Source organism: Miscanthus floridulus, chromosome 5 (genome assembly GCF_019320115.1).
Source record: "Miscanthus floridulus cultivar M001 chromosome 5, ASM1932011v1, whole genome shotgun sequence".
Lineage (NCBI taxonomy): Eukaryota > Viridiplantae > Streptophyta > Magnoliopsida > Poales > Poaceae > Miscanthus > Miscanthus floridulus.
Window position 1 is genome coordinate 99,625,816 of NC_089584.1, and position 20,856 is coordinate 99,646,671.

At 42.2% G+C, this 20,856-nt stretch overlaps 1 protein-coding gene and 1 long non-coding RNA gene across 6 annotated transcripts; one reads left to right on the plus strand and one right to left on the minus strand.

Moving 5' to 3' along the window:
* Window positions 1-1,986: 1,986 nt before the first annotated feature.
* Window positions 1,987-20,350, minus strand: LOC136450313 (uncharacterized). 5 transcript variants are annotated; one of them, XR_010758305.1, is made up of 28 exons: window positions 19,961-20,350; window positions 18,798-18,957; window positions 17,169-17,261; window positions 16,745-16,847; window positions 16,490-16,652; window positions 15,840-16,014; window positions 11,567-11,686; window positions 10,845-11,432; window positions 10,171-10,758; window positions 9,936-10,004; window positions 8,697-8,807; window positions 8,162-8,404; window positions 7,833-7,880; window positions 7,602-7,742; window positions 6,732-6,899; window positions 6,589-6,651; window positions 6,390-6,500; window positions 6,011-6,094; window positions 5,846-5,893; window positions 5,393-5,467; window positions 4,995-5,090; window positions 4,645-4,725; window positions 4,492-4,563; window positions 4,155-4,199; window positions 3,460-3,543; window positions 3,274-3,377; window positions 2,977-3,070; window positions 2,504-2,641 (listed from the first exon to the last, which is right to left on the minus strand). XR_010758305.1 is itself a non-coding variant. In XM_066450715.1 (27 exons), exons 1-27 carry the CDS (start codon window positions 20,083-20,085, stop codon window positions 2,521-2,523), a joined length of 3,837 nt encoding a protein of 1,278 aa, XP_066306812.1. In that variant the 5' UTR covers window positions 20,086-20,350; the 3' UTR covers window positions 1,987-2,520. The 5 variants fall into 5 exon arrangements, 3 of the variants coding, with proteins under 3 accessions (XP_066306812.1, XP_066306811.1, XP_066306813.1); XR_010758306.1 differs by having other exon boundaries at window positions 2,524-2,637; XM_066450715.1 differs by lacking the exon at window positions 2,977-3,070 and having other exon boundaries at window positions 1,987-2,641; window positions 6,774-6,899.
* Window positions 12,664-15,157, plus strand: LOC136450314 (uncharacterized). The gene is made up of 2 exons (XR_010758307.1): window positions 12,664-14,213; window positions 14,298-15,157. It is a non-coding gene; the product is annotated as an uncharacterized lncRNA (long non-coding RNA).
* Window positions 20,351-20,856: the final 506 nt, after the last annotated feature.

Here is a 20,856-nt window from a genome sequence, read left to right on the forward strand (position 1 = left end):
AAAAGCGTCGTTGAGGAGAGACGACGCAAAAATCTTGCACCCGTAGTGGTGGGCCTACGGACGGGATGATGGCGAGGACCGTGGCGGGGCGCTACCGGCTTGGCGAGGCAAGCCCGCGGTGGGGAGCGGCCGGCCTCGTGCCCCCGTCCAGCAGCCCTAACTCCCCCTCCCCCGCCTCCGCCTCATGGGCTGCGGGGCCCACCCTCGCCGTGCAGCTCGGCGACATCCTCGACCGCGGCGGGGACGAGCTCCGCCTCCTCTACCTCCTCCGTCGCCTCGCGCTCTCCGTCGAGGCCCGCGGCAGCGCGTTCCTCCCCATCCTCGGTAACCGCGAGGTCCTGAATGTCTCCGGCGGCTTCCGCTTCGCCATGCTGCAGGGCCTCCAGGAGTTCTCCGCCTGGGCCGGGTGGTACTGCATGGGGCCAGTCCGACGCCGGCAGATGAACGAGCCACCACGGGCGGCGGCCGAGCTCGCTGGCGCGGGGCAGCATGCGGTGGAGGACGTACAGGGCAGCGCGCGGCCAGGCTCGTCGCCGCAAGAGGCGCGGGGCCAGTCTCGCCGGCGGAGGGAGAAATTTTTGGGTTCACTGTTGGAGAAAGGAAATTTTGGGTGGGTGACCCAGTGACTGTGTGTGACCCAATCCTTAGAATGGGTCCTGTGTTTGGATTTGGCCTTTTGGAGATAGTCTTAGTTGTGCAATCCGGTAGTTTCATTCTTTAATTCTTGTTGAGCCTGCTGCTTGCCACCTCGGGGTTTAGAGCATCTCTGGAAGTACTGACAACACTTCGTATTTGTTTAACTGTCTTTCTCCATCGGTTCCCCAATAGCCTATATATCCGCTTTATTTTGTGGCCACAAATTACTTCTATCTTTCCAAAAATCAAGGTGGGAGTTCTATCTCCCCCTGTATCCTTTTTCTTGGCGTGTACACCGTTCTTTTCGCCCAACGTCGTTGCCCTCTTGCGCACCTCGCCTGGTGATGGTGTGCAGTGTGCTGCCCTGTAGGGACTAGGGAGCGAAGGAGGGAAGAAGAGGGAGGTGTCGTTTTGTCGCTGTGGCGAGATCCTCTAACGTCGCGTCCAGGCATCTGACCCTTCGCTGAGATCGAACGGTGACCGGCTCCACCAGGCTTCCATGCGCTGGGCCTTAGCCCAAGGCGCCACGATAGCTCACCATGGCGATTTAGTCCTTTGCCTCCGCCGCCGTCTTCCTTATTGCCGTGCCACCTAGCGCTGGAGAAGGAACGCCATCGCCATGGAAGAGGAGAAGAAGACCTTTAGCCATCTCAAGTGACTGCAGCTCGTCGTCGTAGCTAGTACTTCCGCCACACCTGCTCTTTGGTTCGCCGCGCCCGCGCTTCCACATGCTGCACCCGCTCGTCGGGCCCGCGGCCTCGGCCCTCGCACCATGGAGCTCTCGCCTGCGACGTCCGCCCGTGCAGCTGCGTTGGCTACCGCTGCCCCTATGAGCCACACCGGTCGCCTCCGATGCGGCGCCTAACCGCGGCCCCACGCCGGCCACTCGCACGTGTTGCCGCGGGCCCGCAACGGCCGCCACACTCGCCGCCTCTGGCTGGGGCCGGCGCCCGGCTGCAACGAGAACGACGGCGGCGAAGCCGCGAAGGCGAAGAAGGACCGAGCGTGGCATTTTGGGCTCAGGATTGAGATGGGCCGGCTACTATGCTCGTGCCGCTCGTGCGTCCTAGAGTTTGGCAAAGTCACGGTTGGATGAAAAACGGAGCTCAAGGACGCCTTCGAACATTAGATGCAATTATGCCCAGTAGATGTAGCTCGTGTAATGCTGATTATCTTACAAATAATGATCATTTGGGTCGTTACAAACTCCAACGAGAAACCTATTGGAATATGAAATCAAAGAAATAGACATGATGCATTGACCCGATCTAAAATACTTTTCTTGATTAGGGGCTCATGGCGGGAAATTACTGACGGCAGAAATGATGACCAAACAAATGGAAGCAGATGTGTTCGCTAACACTAGCAGCAAAACTCAATTATTAACTAATGTACACAGACAAATTGTTACAACAATGGTTAGAGTAAATTAGTCTAATGCCTGCTCCCAATGAAAGGAATGCAGCAGCTGTAATCTGACTTCCTCGTTGGAAAACAATGAAGATGGGGTAATTCCGACTTTCCTGTAAACAGCCTTCTCCGTCCTTTTTATCTGCAAGGGCCAGACTCCCAGAACCACGACGACTACATATTGCCACAATAGTAAAGCTACTATAAAAGTTGGATGACTTCCGTTCCACTGGAGCAAAATCTCCAATCTCCAGGACACAAACAGGACCTCACGCCATACAATCACCTCGGTGGCTCCTGTCAACATCTCCCATTCTCCATGCGGAGTTGCTTATAACCAGTCATTGCAAAATAGTACACATCAGAGGGGCAGCAATCTTCATTGATGATCCGTCTGTTCTGCGCACTATTGTCTACGAAGATCTGTATGTGCATTGACCTTTCTTGCGTCTGATGGCTTCCACAACATTATATTCACATCAGGGTTGCACCAGGAAGAGAGGTGGTTGCATCCGCTGTTTGTAATGTAGCAGGCACAAACGTCATTGGTGCCTGCTGTGGTTCACTAAGAAAACCCAGAATGTTCAAAATCTGTCTGCAATTATGAGAAACACCAGAAATAAAAACACAAAGAATGCAACAAGCCAACAACTATGATACTATTGATCACTTCATTGATGGAATACTGAGATGACTAAAAAACCGAGTAAAAGTTACATATCTGAATGAACATGACACGGTTTGAAACCATTAGGGCACATGATATGAAGTTGGCACTCACAGTACAACATGTGTAAAACTCGATGTGATCTTTGCTACCACTTTGAATTGTTTCTTGCAATGAAAATTAGGAGTTGATTTTATATTTGTGTGCTTAAACCAAAGAATGATATTTGCATAAAAAATAGAAGGCCATCATAGATTCCAGACCTTAGAAAGGAGATGAATCCTTGGATGCTAGTCCAAGCACAAATACTCACATCAAAGGATCTCTTTAAGGGTCTTGATTTATCATAAGCAGCCCCTGCCCCACCCCACCCCCACCCCGAACTTGCATTTTCAGCAATTTTACACAGCAAACCAATAAAAATAAAGAAACCGACAATAGTGTGGGTGACTCAGTTTATAGCAACTTAACTGGAGGCTTAAGTATCTCAAGCCATCAAAAGGGTGGGTGTATGAAAATTTGAGAAGCTTGTAACACTAATACAAATATTGCGAAGGTACCTGGGCAAGGTGTTATGCATATTCCGCTGATTAACAAAGGAAGAAAGAGGTGTCCGAAGATTGGGATATTTATTCAACATAAACTCAAGTTGTGGTGGAGGTAGCTACATGTAGCAGCATGAATGGATATCAGTAAAACTGAATAATGGATATACATGAATGTTTCAGTTGCATAACAAGGGATACCTGTAATAAGACATCAAAAGAACGTGGCTGAGTTTGGAATGACAATTTTAAAAACCCAACCCATAGCTTTGGCATTTTCCATATCTGCAGCAAGAAAAATAAATCCAAAGGCTCAGAACTCAATTAGTCAAAACAGAAAACCTACTTAATGGCCTTCCTCCTCAGTTTCTTTGCGATCTTAAGTTACAAGAATAGTTTGTTTTGTGTGTGTACCCAAAAAGAATTTCAAACTACATGCTATATCAGCACGCATCAATGATAACAAATCTGCTAAACAAGGCACAATGGCTATATTAGGTTTCTAACAAGTTGCATATATAAAAAAGTGAACTACACACGAAATGAGGTAGAACACTCCAATGGTAGCGTATATATCTGTTAACCTAGCTGCTTTCGCTAGGTAAAAATATAGTGACAGAAACAACTTTATGAGATTTTGGTTAAGCTTTGTTACACCACATGAGTTAGAACAGTTGAATGGTATCGTATATAAATGTCAACCTAGCTTCTTTCACTAGGTAAGAATATAGCAACACAAACAACTTAAAGAATATACCTACAGAAACAACTTTATGGGATTTTTGTTAAGCTTTGATATAGCATGGATTATTGTTTGCCCAATCAATAACAGCATAGGAAATTAAACAGGTCCTAAAATAAAGTACGACTGCATGATACACTAGAAATTTTTAGACCTGTTTATTGACGAGCCTGGAGAGTATTCCCATGACAAAATCAACCTGAATAAGTAACAATGGTCAGATGAGCGAAAATCTGAAAAACAATGTTAGTTTCTGAAACAAAACTATTGTCTTTGTAAACAATATAGAGGAAAAGGTTTATTACAATTATATGCATCTGATTAGCAAGTGTATATGTACAAATAGGTTGGTTGGCAAGTTACCGTTTAGATATAATAGTATATTTAAGAGTGTACACACTGATTACAAAAGGAATAGATGATCAAGCTTTTTACCAACAAATATGAACAGATAAAATTCGTTGTGTATAACTCAAATAAAATCAGCATACCAAAGCAGGGAAAGCATCAAGCGCTTGAATAACTGTTCTCATAAAAAGAAGAGGAATTGGTATTCTGTCAACCTGCAAGACAGTTCAAATTATTAGGCAAGATGAAAAAAAAAAAGACGCACAAAACTCCAATTGCAGCGGTAATGTAAGTACCAATTGATTGAGTGACTTCTCCAAAACCTGCTGAGTAAATACCGTACGTTGCTCAAAGCAAGCCGTGCAAGCATCCGTGACCTGAAATGAGTCTCCATCAGCAGCTGAAGAAATTCATGCAATAAATAAAAACACATGGCACACATTTAAACAAATCCATGAGGATGCATTTGGGTACAAAATCTGGAATTCAAAAAATGTTCCAAAAATATATATGTTTCTCTTGAGAACTCAATTATTTTGGGAGGCTAGTGCAACATACAAGGTACTCAGGGGCCATGTTAATTGTGTATAGCATGTCAGAATATTATGGAGATGATATTAAAGACAACTATAGTAAATGACATTACCTTCTTTAGGGCAACTTTATCTTTTTCAGGGTTAATATCATGAATTGCGATCAGAACTTCAGCAGGAGTCAATGCTGGACCAGTATGAGCAGTTCCCTGTCCAATGTAAAAATAAAAAAGATTAGAGAAAAAACTTATCACTTGCTTAAAAAAATAGATTGTGTGTGCATCCTTTTACAACAAAACACGGGCATCATTGTGTCGACCATAAAAATAAATAGTCATGCTGAAAACATAAATAAGGTGCATCAGATCAGCACTGAAACAGAGAGTCTGATCATACTTCAACGATTCACCCCCATAAAATCTAAAGCTCAGACAGGTCTTTGTTCTGAGATAAACGGGGAGGGGGGGTCATAATGCCTATCAACGGAGTGCAATAAGCACAGTAAAATCACCTGCAATATCCGAGCAAGTGCGTCTTGGAATCTCTCAAGCGGGAGATCAACTAGCCTAGGAAATATAGGCAATACCTGAGAGCCAGTATAATAAGAGAAAATGTTAAGTGCAATATAAGGACTTGTCAATTATATCATTATGCAAAAAAGATTGAAATCTATAGTAATGAGAACCGAAGAAAAAAATGCATGATAAACATAAAATAATTGCATTTGTTAAGAATCACAGTTTGAAATATTCAACAAAGAAATTGCAATAAGATTAAGATCAGTAATGATTTCTCAAAATGGCCTGGAACATACTTTTATTTTATCATGTGCATGTTAATTTGCCACTCAATACTGCCGTCTAACTTTTAAATAAATTTACATTTATCACAATTTAAATAACCCAAAGTCACTATCAAACAGGGAAGTGATCAATGCTGGAGAAATACTATTTGAAGCATGTACCTCCTCCTTTGGAAATGAAGGCAGTAAGGGGATGAGAATAGATGCATCCTGCCAGATAAAGTCAAAAGATTCAGCAAACACATTAAATAACAAATAGTAAACATGTTACAAGTGCGAGCAGGTAAATACGAAGCAGTACACAGCACAAGCAGAATTTATGCATACCTTCAGCTTGGTATTATATAATTGTTTAACAGCAGCAACTAGGTCAGCTGAAGGATTTGAATCTTCGGTCAATGTTTGCAGTGTCTTTAAAATGAGAAAACAAGCAATAAGTTTATGGAACCTATTTGTACTTCCTCCATCCCAAGTCACTATTTTAAATTTGACCAAATGAAAATAGCACCAATATTTATGACATCAAATTAATATCACTAGATACATCATGAAATAGTTAAGACTTAGGGTGATTCTAGGAATTGATTTATTTTGGGATGGAGGAAGTATTGAATAATTAATAAAGAGAAGCCAGAAACCAAATGGTATTTTGGGATGGAGGAAGTATTGAATAATTAATAAAGAGAAGCCAGAAACCAAATGGTACCAAGGTAATAAGATGTTCACTGCCTTCAGGTGGATTATGAATTATGTTCAGCATCTCAGGACATGAGGGCCCCAGATTTCTTATAAGATTGGGCATATGCCAATGGATACACTGCATAAATTTGCACCATGATGAGCAGTCAGTAACGTATTAACTAGTCAATATTTAGAAACCTACAGTGCAAAAATAAAGGCAGCACCTGCTTGACAACTTTTGGAGACCTTCCATAAACATCGAACAGATGTTGAAGAAGACTAGGTCTCTGGAAGAAGAAAAAAATGCTTTTACCACCACTCAAAAGGAAGACAGAAAAGAGCAAAGGTACTATTTTCATATGGATACCCTGGTGCAAAGTGCAAAGAACAAAGAAGTACGGCGTTTTGCCTCAGATACAGATACTGCTGACTGTTTTGGTGAAACCGATGATGTCTTGAATGGGTCATTTTCAGAAAACTCAGTATCTGGGATCTGGGAGCCACTAACTGAAGTTCCCTGACTGCCTACCTCAATCTGCTTTCATGAAAGACCATTCATCAGTGAAGAAAACAAAATACAGCAACTATTGTGAATAATCTACACTCTTAAGACACCATAAAGAATATTAGAACATTCTCCCTACACCATAAAGTAAAAGTCATAACACAACTACAGAAATTAGAGGAGAGCTGCAAATAATTAAGTTCTAAGAAACCCAACCCCTATTCTACACTGCTAGATGGCAAAACAAGTCAGGTACTGCCATCTAATGCAATAGATGCTCAGTAAACAATCAAGAGACTAGAGGTTCCATAACCAAGTGACAAGCTCAATGTCCCATCAATTAGTACAAGACTACAAGTTTCTTCTTAACCAAAAGTCCAAAACAACTAAAGTAAGCTGAACTTTCAACGATCCCATACATCAGTTTTATATACTCCTTGGTTTTAACCAAAAACCATGCTACAGAAAACGTGTATGATAGTTTCTCAAATTAAAATTCAAATACAAATGCATAAGAAAAGCGCTTCAGGTAGATTCACATCCATATTTCACTTTAAAGTGAAATACAACGTCAAAGGGAACATAAACTACAATTTCAAGAAGAAATTCCAATACATTTGCTGAATTCTAATAAGGTATTTGAATAGTTAGGAATCTCTTTTTCATCCCCTAGCAGAAACTGACAAAGAAATGAGATCAACCGCAAAGAGTATCAAAGTAATTTAGAGTTACCTCAGCTGTAGATTCTTTCAAGGATTTCAAATTAATATCTGCGTCCACAGTATGCTCATTAGCAACTGCCACAAGACTCTCTATGGCAAACTGCTCTATTTTTTCTGTTGCATATTTTAGATCATAGAGCCTTTTTGCAACCTACAAATAGAATGCATGTATCAGCATTACATAGCGTAGTATTATATCAGGTCAAAACAATGAAAAGATAAGGCAATGCTGCTCCCATACCAATCTAACTGCCTTTCCCCTGACTTCATCTTGAGAGTGGGCAGCACACTGCAAATTCACAACAGAAGGTAAGTGCAGCACAGACCAATGTACCAGCCACATAAAAAGAATTTGTACCATCAATCTGAACTATGGTTGATATTCTCATAAACTGGAAATTATAGTACAACAAAATGTGAGCCATGCATCCCACATGCCTGCACTTGAGGTTCATGGACATATTTACACAACAGAGAAATGAAGATAACATAAGTAAACTCAAACATTGACAAGCAACTTAGAAAATTCTCTGATTATATTACTACCAGTGGAAAAGGAAACAAGCTAACCTTCAGAGCAATATCCAAGCAAACATGGCGAAGCGGAGGCCGACCCAAGATAAGGCTCCATACAGTTCCCAGGCCTTGGTTAACACGGTCCCCATCCCCATCCTTTAATTGTTGGCTGTTGTCTTCTGACATGCAAAGATCCTCCAGTAATCTAAACGAAGACTCAGGTAGATATGGTGCATCGCATAAAAGTTTGCTAAAAGACTTGTCTGAAGCAGGCAGTGAATCAATCAAGGACCTCGCCTAGAGACGAGAACAAAGGAGATGAAAAGATGTTTTGACTCTCAGAAAGAACATTAATAAGATATAGGGTTCTTGCCCCTTATTTTGAAGTGCAATTGTGATTTTGCCCCTGGTCTTTGTGAATTTGCCCCTGTTTTGACCGTTGACTAGGGGCAAAATCGCATTGACTTGCTCGTAGTGAAGGGCAAAATCACAAAGTTAGAAAAACGAGGGCAAAATCACAATTGCACATCAAAGTAGGGGCAAGAACACAAGAGCCCCTAAGATATAATACTATTATGAGCATGCTTACAAGTGATATAAAGAACTTCTCGTAATGTTTAGAAGTGGAGGTGCTTTCTGGTGAATTAGCAACACTGATACTCTGTAGCTGATACAACACATGCATTGCCAGTTCATACCCCTACAAAAACACATGTACCTCAGAAATATCTTAGGAGGGGTAAAGTTACCAGTCAACTAATATGCTTATATGATCATGATGGGACCCATGCAGATCTGGGCATTGACAATTGCAATTCACGTGACAAACAGAGCAAGTTCGAACAGCACAAACATAGCTGACACTTTGTATCTCCATTTCTCCGAGAGTGCCACTACCCAACATATTTAGTGGCACCCTAAATCACCCTCTACCTCAAATTTGAGTCACTCCCTCGTCCACCCTACCTTAAAAAAATAGGAGGTTGAGATTTAGGGGAACTGCTATGGGAGAAAACAATTTAGGACGGGCTTATGTTTAGAATGGACCCTATATGAGAAAATAGGAGATGTAATTTAAGTGAAGTCTTGGATATGATGTACGGCCTGTTTGTTTGAGTTGTAGTTTTTAGAAAAGCTGCCTTTTGTGGCTGCTGGTAAAAGCCAGCTTTTTCAAAAGCTGGAGAAGCTGTCTCTTGGATAAGTTTTTGAATGAATGAAATGTATATAATGTAATGCTCCTCAGAAAAGCATCCAACAGAAGACTGCAAAAGCTCCTCCAAAGTCCAAGCCAGCATTTGGCTTTTAGTACACACATAGCCTGTCTTTTAGACCTTTGGTTGAAGCTGTCTGTTTGTTTCAGCTTCTGGATTTTGGCCTACAGAAGCCAGCGAGGAGTTGAAACAACTGTGCCTTAGGAGCATTAACTCAACTTAATGAACGCAGAACGCAGAAACTAGCTCAAGGTCAGCAGAAAAGGGCGCATGGATAAAAAACAAAAAAGATCACTACGACAAGTGAACCCTAGTCATGACAATTGCACATATGTATATGAAAAATAATTACCAACCTGTCTATGATGTATTCAAGTCATGTTCACTCCAATAAAAAATAATAAACTGGTACCAATTTTAACGTCTGAACTTACATCTCATGAAATAATATAATTTGTATGTGCATTAAATCCTAATAAACAATAACGAATTCAGACCCTCAACTCAGCCAAATGCAAATTCCTAGTAATTTGATTGAAAAGTTGGATGTATCTGCTGTAGTTACAGCAATGCTGGTAACACCAAACAGTGGATATAATTCATTATTAGTGAAGTACCTTCTGATCACGAGAGTGAAAGATAATGTGCCCCTGAATCAAATCCATAATGTTATCATCATCAGCACTCTGCGAAGACAAATTATGAGAAAAAACAGTGTTAGACAAAACTACTCAAGCAACATATAAAATATTTATAGCAAGTAAATAAAAGAGATTTCAAAAAATGGAGCTACTAAGCATTTGACTATAGAATATGTATACTAGACTAAATATTACAATACCAAAATGATACCTGCGCAATCAAATGGGCAAGCAAAGAAAATCTGGCATTGAGACTATTTTTCTTGTAATCTTCGAGTATCCGCCCAATGGCTAGTTTGTTAATTGAGATTTTCCCTTTTTCACTTAATTCCAACTGAGACGTAATAACTGGCAAGTCATGATTGGTGTCCTCTGGTGTTGATGCCTCCGGAGCTGGTAAAAAGGGGTCAACCTCTAAATCCATACTATCAGATTCGTCAAGGGAAATAACTTCTGAAGACATGGATTTCACCATATCTTCATCAACATCAGAAGAATGAATCCAGACATCCAGTGGTGCCTCGACTTCAGATGTTGGCTCCGGTTCAGTGGCAACATCCAGAAGCTCCAACTTATCATTGCCAATTGTTTGATTAGGTTGAGAAGCTGAGTGCTGTTCATCTTCGTTTTTTTGTAAATCTCCTGAATAGTCTGAATAGTTTTCAGCCTTTCCAGAATTGGAGTAGAGTGTGTTCGACAGATTATTTGTTTGATGCACACTATTGGTTTCCATCTTCACCTGTATCGAATTTACAGCAGAAGGTGAAACTATCTGCCGTGGATCGAGGCGACGAGGGTCCTGCAAGACATCAGCATCCTCAGAATAGGCATTTTCTGTTGACTTCATAAAACACAACCTCAAAATCACCAAAAGATAGATCATACCCTTCTTGGATCACGCTTAGCATCATGAACACTAGTCATAACAAAGGCATCAGATGGTGATATGCTGACTCCATCTGCTGTGGGTGTCGATTTTGCAGCGAACAGTGCAGAGTCTGAATTGGCTGGTAGGTTTTGTGTTACGAGACCAGAGGAATATTTAAAATTCAGTTGCTGGACACCGTTATTTGTTGCCAAATGAAATGAAGCTTCCGGTAGATGTTTCATTGTTTCTATCACAATGTCAGCCATGACATCTGCCTCTACTGTTGACACAAGAATACCCAAGGATTCAGCTCCTCTTTCTCCTTCAGCAAGTAAAGCACCAATCATTTCAATCATCTTCTCGACAGGAGACACGTCGTTATTCAATATGGCTGGATCAGACGAATGACCCACACTGGAACCATTGTCAGCCTGCATATCAGAATATTCAGAGGATCCCAGAACTGGCAGATTTGAAGTGGCAGACATGTCAAATCTTGCTCTCTTAGCTATGCCATCAGACGTAGTAAGAATATCACTTGATCGGGCAGCAGGTTTCTTCCGATTAGTATCTCCATAAGGCATCTCCCATGATGTAGACTCATCCTGCAGCGTAAGGGAAAAAAACTACAATTCTTCAAAAGAGAAAAAACAATATATACTTATTGAGGAAGCATATTTTTCAAATGTATACATGTGCAATCCAATGAGCAAAACCGTATAAGCATGCAAATATATACCTTGATAGCACGAGAAGCACGCTCTATATTTCTAGACATCTTCTCTGCCTGCCTAATATTTTGTTCCATTGCCTCACCAGGGCTGAGAACACGCAGCCGCCTTACTAATATGTCTTTAGACTGTCAAGAGAAAAAAGTCTGGTTAGCTTGACAAAAGCAATATACATCAAAAAACAAATATGGATATGTAAATCCTACACACAATTAGGAAAAGCAATGCAGAACTGATGTAGAGTTTCTCAAAAGAAAACAAAATGTCTCCAAAAAAAATAGCTCATAAACATATTAGTCACTTTATTAAGTTACAACAACAAACACAAGCAAGCAACCTGATCGAGAAGAAAAGGAAGGGAGGGGAGTAGGGATTGTCTCCACGGAAGTGACTCCCTGAAAGGAAACTGGACAGCTCAGACCAGATACCGTTGCCACACACTCTTGGTTTGAGCTTGGTGGAACGAGTCTACAAAAACCCAATGCCATACATTCAGATCCTATAGTGCATGATCCCATCTTTCTTATCATAACTCCGACTTTGTTAGTATCACCTATTTTTGCCACACGAATCCAGATTAAGATTGAGGAGTATCATCCTTGGTTGTACAGATCTGCTTACAAAATCATCTTTTAAAGTTTTGACAAAGTTCACATAGATTTATCAATGTTTTTTAGTCGTCGCCTAGGCGACAAGGCGTGGTCGAGGGCCTGGGCGTCGGGGTCGCCACGACCTCACCGTGTATGGCGTTCGCCTCATAGGATTAGGCGTCGCCTAGGCGCGAATGGCGTCGGGCGGATGCCTACAACCGCGCCGCGGACGCCGGATGTTGGTCGTAGGGGAAGGGCGCCAAAAGGAGCGCGGCCCCGCGAGAAATCAACCGCGCGCCCGCGGGAAAGGTAAGAGGCGCGGGAAATCGACCGCGCGTGCGCCCAGGTAGCCACGCGAGTCATTTACCGCGAGTGCGGGCGAGGGGAGAGGAAGAGAGAAGGTGGCGGACGGACCTCGACTTCCGCTGGGCTGCTACTCTGCTCGTGTCCACCGGCCAGCCGCCCCTGCCGCGGAGCCGGCCCTGCATCTCCACTTGACCGTCCGCGGGCGAGGGGAGAGGAAGAGAGAAGGCGGCGGACAGACCTCGACCTCCGCTGGGCTACTACTCTGCTCGTGTCCACCGGCCGGCCGCCCCTGCCGCGGAGCCGGCCCTGCATCTCCGCTTGGCCATCCACCCCTGCCGCGGAGCCGCTCCAGCATCATCGCACGTCGCTGCTGCGGTCACCACCTGCTCATGTGACTCTGCCTCGAGTCTTCCTCCGTCGGCCCGCCTGTTGACTGCGACTCTGCGGGTCCCCTTCTGCCTGGTATGCCCCCCGCCTCCACTCTGCTATTCCGCCTGGTATGCCCCCCCGCCTCCACTCTGCTTTTCCAAATCTCGTGTACTCTGTTGTCTGCTCTGCTTGTACTGCTGCTCTGAAGTCTGAATATTGTATACTCTCTGCTCTGCCTCCTCGTGCTCTGCTCTGAATCTGGATATTGTATACTCTCTGCTATGCTATGCTATGCTCTGTCTGCTCTGAATATGGCGTGTGCTCTGCTTTCCCAAACATAAGGCTCTTGCTTTCTTTTATGTAGCATCCAGCAACATGGCAAGCTCAAGTGAAGCACCTGATTATGATCCCAAGACTGATCCAACAAGGAAAGCGAAGTCCAATGATCCAGGCTGGAAATATGCCTACTGGCAGGACCCTGCTAGGAGAGACTGGGTGACATGTATCCTGGGCGCCACTTGATTAATTTTCTTGTGAACAGCCCCGAGGAAACGTACTTTTTGGAGTCAGTTGATGCATCAAGTCAAGTTCATAGTGCAACAATGTTAGCTAATTTGTTACAGGAGAAGATTGAGGACATTGGAAAGGACAATGTTGTTCAAGTTGTGACCGACAATGGCGCTAACTACAAGGCTGCTGGTAAGATTTTGATGGATAGGATTCCCACACTGTTTTGGAGTCCTTGTGCTGCACATTGCTTGGATCTGATGTTGGAAGAAATTGGGAACTTGAAGGCATTTAAGAAACCTATTGCACGTGCTAGGCGTGTCACCACATACATTTATAGGCATGGGAGGCTTCTTAGTGCAATGAGGGCTCAAACAGGTGGGACTGATCTTGTTAGTGCAAGACACTGTGCTATCTACTGAGTTTTGGAACTCAGTAGAAGATTGCCTAAGAGCTTCAGCCCCACTCTTAATTGTTTTGAGGGCTGTTGATGGTGATGAGAAGCCTGCAATGCCAGAGGTCACAGCTCTAATGAATCATGCAAAAGATAGGATAAAGCTCAGCTTCAATATATCAACCAAGCAGGGCCTGCTCAAGCGTATCATGGACATTATTGAGAAGCGTTGGGTGAACCAAATGGAGCATCCATTGTATGGGGCTGCACTATATTTGAACCCAGGAAAATTTTATCCTCTTGTATAAGCTAATGATGATGCCACTGTTGGGCAGCTAAGAGGTTGTTTTATTGAAGTGCTTGGAAGAATGATACCAGATGTGGAAACACAAATGAAGATCAATAGGCAGGCCATTGAGTATGAAGAGCAACATGGAGATGCCTTCTCAAACAAAATGGCAAAGGAAAGCTATGACAAAATGAGTCCTCGTAAGTGTTGTTAATCTCAGCTTGCAAATTTCAACAACTTAATTGCATTCCAAACTCCTAATATGTGCTGTACTTTTCATCCAGTTGATTGGTGGCGTTCTTATGGTGGCCGAGCCATTGAACTACAAAGACTTGCTAAGCGTATAGTTAGTCTTTGTGCTTCATCATCTGGTTGTGAGATGCTGGAGTACCTTCAATTTTGTGAGTATCCTTGTGATTAACAATTTCTATTTAGATGCATACAATCTGATTTTTTGTTTTGCTTCCCATCTGATTTTTTGTTTGTAGATGCATACAAAGAAAAGGAATAGGCTGCTGCACAAGAGATTGAATGATATTGTTTTTGTTTCATACAATCGGAAGATGAGAACAAGGTTTCAGCTTATGCATGAGAAGGCAGGCAAGAAATATGACCCTTTGGTCATTGAGGAGTTTGATTGGGACAATGAATGGGCTGATTCATTGCATGTGCCCATTCCGGGTGCTCGAGGGTCTGATGCTGTCAATGAGCTCACATGGCAGCATGTTGATGAAGCCACCGGTGCACCACAAGCGCTGCAGGGTCGTAATCTTCCTAGGAGAGCTACTCTTACTCAACATTATAGTCGTTCAAGAAATGTTCCTGTTCCTGCTACTGAAGATGGAGAAGAGGAAGATGAAGTTGAAGACCCACATGATGATGCGGAAGTGAGCGAGTGTGAAGAAGATGGCAATGTTCCTGCTACTGAAGAAGACAAGGCTGCTGATCCTGATGAGTTTGATGATGGATTTTGAGTGCTGAAACAGAGATTTGCACTCCTGCTGATGGATTCTTTTGTGTCCTGCACCCTTGCTGTACTTTTGTGTTGTCCTGCACTCCTGTTGTATGGCTTTGGTGTAGTTGACTTAATTAGTATGCTTTAGAGTTCAGTACTTCATTCTAAGTTTGTGGACTATTTGAGACAGACTATGATGTCATTTGTCATGCTCATGCATGCACTAATGCTTGCTAATTTGTTATCTTGCCTCTTGTGTATTGTTTCCTATTTAATTCTCAGCAACTGATAACCTGTTTGATTGCTGAATTCTGTAATTGTCATGCAGTTTCCTTCAAGGGGGATGGATGCTACATGGGAGAAGAGCTTTTGGAAAGGAAAGAAAGGAACATGGGCTCAAGAATTGGCAACAAACGAGGTATGTATGTGCTGCACTAGTATATAAAATTCTAGCTTACAACGCCTTACAATGTGTGTATGGCGTCGCCTAGGCGTCCGCCACAAACGCCTAGGCGTTGTGAAGGGGGTCGGGCGCCGCGCCTCGCCGCGGCGCCTCAAAAACATTGAGATTTATAATCCAAATATACTGGGCTGAATCATGTCCTCAATTCACATATGAGCTTCATGCATCAAGGCATATTTACTATCAACCATCATATTTGTACTACCGTTAGTTAATTGACCATAATCTGGTGTAAGATTATATTAACAAGCTAGCCAAGTTATACTTCCTCACAAACAAATATCAACTATAGCAACAGTTTAAGAATCTTTGAGCTGTATCAAGGCATGAGGTATGTAAATTAAATCAGATAATTTATTAATGACAACTGAACCATAATCTACAAGTGTAACCAGTAGATGAGCTAACCTCAATCATTGCCTGGTGAGGACTCCGTAGAAACCCCAAAAAAGCTGCTCTTACGGCATACCGCAGGCTTGCTGAATGTGCCCCCTTTGCAGTCTCCAAGCCAGGGTCAAAATCAAGCAACACTGGCAACACGCGGTCATAGTAAATTGGTCGGATCTTTACAACTGCTGCAACACTGACAAATGCCATATATTATATTTCAGAATAACAAATAAATACATCTCAGACAGCTATGCAGTCTTGTAAGATAAACAGTACAAATGGATGCACAGTCTCAAGCTTCAAAGATACACTCCATCTGCATGCATAGCTGGGCTCGCAGCAAGCAAGCAAGGAGCCAAACACACAAGCACACACAAAGGTCAAAATAATATGTCAGTAGATCACAGAGAGCCCAGGTTGTGTAACAAAAAGAGTAGGATACCAGTCAATCAGCTAAAGTAATTCAATTGCTCCATAATGCTTACCTATTCAATATTCAAGATAAACATGTGGATAGCTAGTAACTGATGTCATGCATTAAATAAATTCAGGTTCATCTTCATACACAGAGGAAGCTAGTTCAAAGAGACGATGAAATGGCGGAATAGTGGGAGTGTAACGAATCACTTCTGCTCAACATATGTGATAAAGCTGGTAGATATTCTTACGAATTAATGGTGCCAACTAGGAAGGACCCTCGATGGGCATAAGCTGTTCGAAGAATATCCAAGAGGAGGAGGAGAGCTCTATGTGCATCAGCTTCCAAAACAGCAGGATCAAGGCTAGGATGAAATTGAGATAATCGCGAAGTATCAAATCTCCAGTTTTTTCCTGTATGGAAGGTGTACTTGTCAATGTGAAAGCCATTTTCCCTCAAAACATATTGCCCATGTACTTGTTACCGTTAATCTGGAAAATGGTACCTTCAGTTGGCTGTGTTTGGTCACTGTTGGCTTGAGGTGCGCAACACAAAATCCATGTTTCAATGAACTTTAGAGCAAGTAGTTTAGTTGCAATAGGGCCTGGCTGTTACATGTCACAAGCAATAGTGTCAGCCAGTAACAGTTAACAAATAATATAGACCTAGAAATGACAGCACCAACCATTGCATCTGGTCACATATGTCATTTAAAAAAAAATTGGTTATACTCTCAGGTAGCACTGCAGTAAAGTACAATAGTATCATCGAGGGACTTGAGATATTGCACAAAACGAAGGGGAATATAACAATAAAGACCTCACACTTGAAAAGTTTTAAGTAATTCCATGATGTGTCAACTTCTCACAACAGAACAACAGCAATTGCACATATTGTATGTATACAGCATAAACTACAATTAAACAAACCTCATGCATCACACCACAGACTGCATCTTTGAACTGCTTCATCCAAGCCCACATGTCTTCAAGCCAAGTTTCAAGTTTTCCGCACTTGTTAACCTAGATTTACAATTACAGTAGAAGAGTGAGTACCAGGAATGATTATAGTGAATTACAAATATTTTAAAGTTACCTCATAGGTAACATCAAATCAAAGCAGGACAAATATGCCAAGAAAAGCAATTGTTCAGATTTATACAATCCAGATCCCAGACAGTGCATCATATTTTCTAAAGAGAAGGGGACAATGCCATGAGTTTCATCTAAACCAAAGCCCAGTTTAAGGCATTGTCACATTAAGTCTTAACTTGTACAGTTCATCACAAATCATCCTTGTAAATTAGCCAAAACAAATAGCAAACAATCTAAACTACTGGTACTGTGTGCCTCAATTTGTTGATAAAATTTCAATGGTTCGTGATAGTTGGAATTCTAGACATTGCAAGGTAAGAAATCAGTTCAGTTTCAATTGATAGCATGTAGTTTAAACTCAACAGCACAAAATGTAAATTTAGAGCTTGATGTGTAACTCATAGTCCAATGGGAAACATTTATCTACACAAGCTCAGAATCTCATTTCACAAAAAGAATATGTTGCTCATATACCACTACCAAATTCTGACAATCCTATTATTGCATGGATATGATCATGTATACCACTGGGAAGCACCACTTTATAGCTAACTTGACAATAAGTTGAACATATAAGAATTTATGATACTCCTTCAAATATTTAACTCGATGAAGATGGATGTATTTCTTTTTCATGGCAATATGAATAGTACAAGGAAACTACAGTACATTTATTATCACTTTAATGCCAGTATAATTGTTTGAGATAGTTGAGTTAAGGCAAGAAGGTCACTTTTTTAATTGATTGACTTTTCTCAGATACTGAAAAAAAAACATCAAATTGTCATGCAAGTCTCTGTCCCTACTATTCCAGCATTTTCTTGGATTAGGTCTGCTCTTGCCCACAGTGTTTTTCATAAGACAATGTAGCAAATATATAAACAACTGGGCATAACAATGAGTGCCAGAATGAATGAATGGTGGAAGCAGAGTTCACAAGGATTTGGAGGTTTTGGTCATTGGGCATAAAGTCATTGCAAATAACTGAAATGATTGATCTTTTAATGGTAGCAAAGTAAGTTCTTTGATGATCACAAAAGATGCATGCACTCGACATGCCGAAAGTCGAGAACAGACAAAAGTGCTTTCATCAGCAGCACTTTATGATAGTCAATGTCTGTTACTTTGCTGCAAGAACAAAGTAGAAACAGGTAAAAATCAACAAAGTGCTGGATTTTACGCTGTCTTCAATAATAAGTCAACTAGAACATGCATTGCAGCAAAATGCTTGTCAATTGGAGCTTAAAAACTCTTTGTATGAAAACTAGGTTTTATGTTAGCAAATAGGCATTTCTTGTAGCGTAGTTTTTCAATCGGATGGAGTTTGTGAGACGCTCCCGACACAATTAAGATAAACAAGCAACTTCGTCAAATGACCATAGCAACATCACAACGGTAGGTAGTTACAACAACAGTGGATTTATTCATTAATTAATGAATATCTTCTGTTTTACAAAGAACAACCTGTAGTGTCATCTCTTCCAATACAGCAGCAAATAAATTTGTCCCCCTAGCTATAGATTTCTTAACAACCGCAGAATCATCATGCTTCAAAAATGACAGCAAATTTGGCATCAGCACAACCAAATCTTCTGTAACATTTGTGTCAAGCTCTCTCAGCAATCTGTCAGAAAGAAGCAGATACATGAGAACCACCACAATAATTTTCCCAAGCAGAAAGCAAGGAATACACAAATAAACACAATTTCTTTTTGTTAATTCACACTAGGCTAAACATCATGTCCATTTTTTCATTCCAATGAATTTCAGCAAGTTATCACTGCAGATCAGTGCCACTTTAAAGAATACAAACTCGAATCAGAAGCCATCAAAACCAACATACAGATTTAAAGATACCCTTGAAAAATGTTATCAAATTGTCTAATCAATCCTAGTCACCATGGCACCGATCAGCTCGACTAATCGCGACTAATCATAGGGCATAGCTGATCACCATGGCACCGATCAGCCCGACTAATCGCGATTGTCGGACGACTTGATAACATTGCTTGAAACAGACTTTGCTTTGACCAAATAACAATATATATAATACCGTGAACCATGAAAACTTCAAATGTCTAAATATCCCACAAGCATGATTTTTTCCTCTCCATCATTCCAAAGCTCCATGCTTCGACAAATTAATGAAAACCGTATCAAAACAAAACTTTGACACCATTGTGTTGCCCTCCAACCAGATGGTATCGGCAAAGTCAAGCTAAATTAACTGAGCATTCCTCTGGCATATTGTTAGTTCATGCAAAAAACAACTAATCTCTCCATTTCTTTACTGATATTAAGTTCCAACTTAGACAACCAAGTACCTAGAGACCCCTCAGAAGGCCAGCTGTACTACTAACAAAAATCACAATTTCGCCAAGCCCAAGCTCATAGAAATCTCACAAGTAGGCACACAGATGCAGAACGGAGCATGTCAGATCTACGAAGGTTACTAATATAACAATTTCAGCAACTTCAATCACGTCTACTCAACTAAAAAACAGTCACAAGCCCCAAAATTCTTGAAGACAGTGGACCTAACCATATAAAACAATTTTGCCAGAACGCCTACGAATGGCATCACTCCATACGGATACGAAAGTCCATAAGGAAGCCCTGGAGCTCACCTTAGGGCACGAGACGAATCGAAGCGGGGCGAAGCAATCTCCCCGCGGTCTCCCGGCGGCGGCGGCGCTTCGGCGGCATCGCCTCGCGGCTGCGGCCACCGGGCGCCGTCTGCTCCGAATTCCATGGGCTTGGGGCCTAAACCCTAGCTCAGGGGTGCAGGGCCTCGCGGGCACGCGGAGGGATATCTAGGGCACGAGACCACGGCTGTGAGGAGTAAGTAGCAGCGACTGGTTTGGGATAGGGTTTGTGTTTGGCGGTGGCCGCAGGCCGCGAGGCAGGCGACGCGGCGGCGGGAGGAGCAGGGCAGGGCGCGGCCAGGCGGCCGCTCAGGCGACGTGGGGCAGGAGGGGAGGAGGGCCAGGCCAACGAGAGGACTGGCCACTGATGTGCAAAGCCTTTTACCGTGTGCCATTAAAAAAAATTAGAATTACACATAAATCATTAAAAAAATTACCGCACATAGGTACCACTGTTTTAAACTTTTTTACTTTAAGTCATTCCGTCCAAATACAGTGGTAACTGTGGCTAACGAATGGGGAAAAGACAAGTATGCCTTCAGAAAGAAGAGGCTATCTAATGGTGCTTTAGCGCCAATCTGATAGGTCTTTGATGTCAAAAACTCTCCGTGGATGAAATGGGGGAGACTAGCGTACAGACAGTGGCTCCTACAACACCATTGTCCCATGTTCCTCTTCAGGCAGTGCCAATACTATCTATTTGTCGGTGTTTCGAGTAAACACCAACGAGTAAATTTGTTTATTGCGCGTCTGGTCCGGATAGTGTGCTAAAAAAGACACAAGGTTTATACTGGTTCGGGCATAATGTCTATACGTCCAGTTCGTGGCTGCTGCTCGTGTTATTAGCACTGATAAGTTCATAGTAAGGGTTACAAACG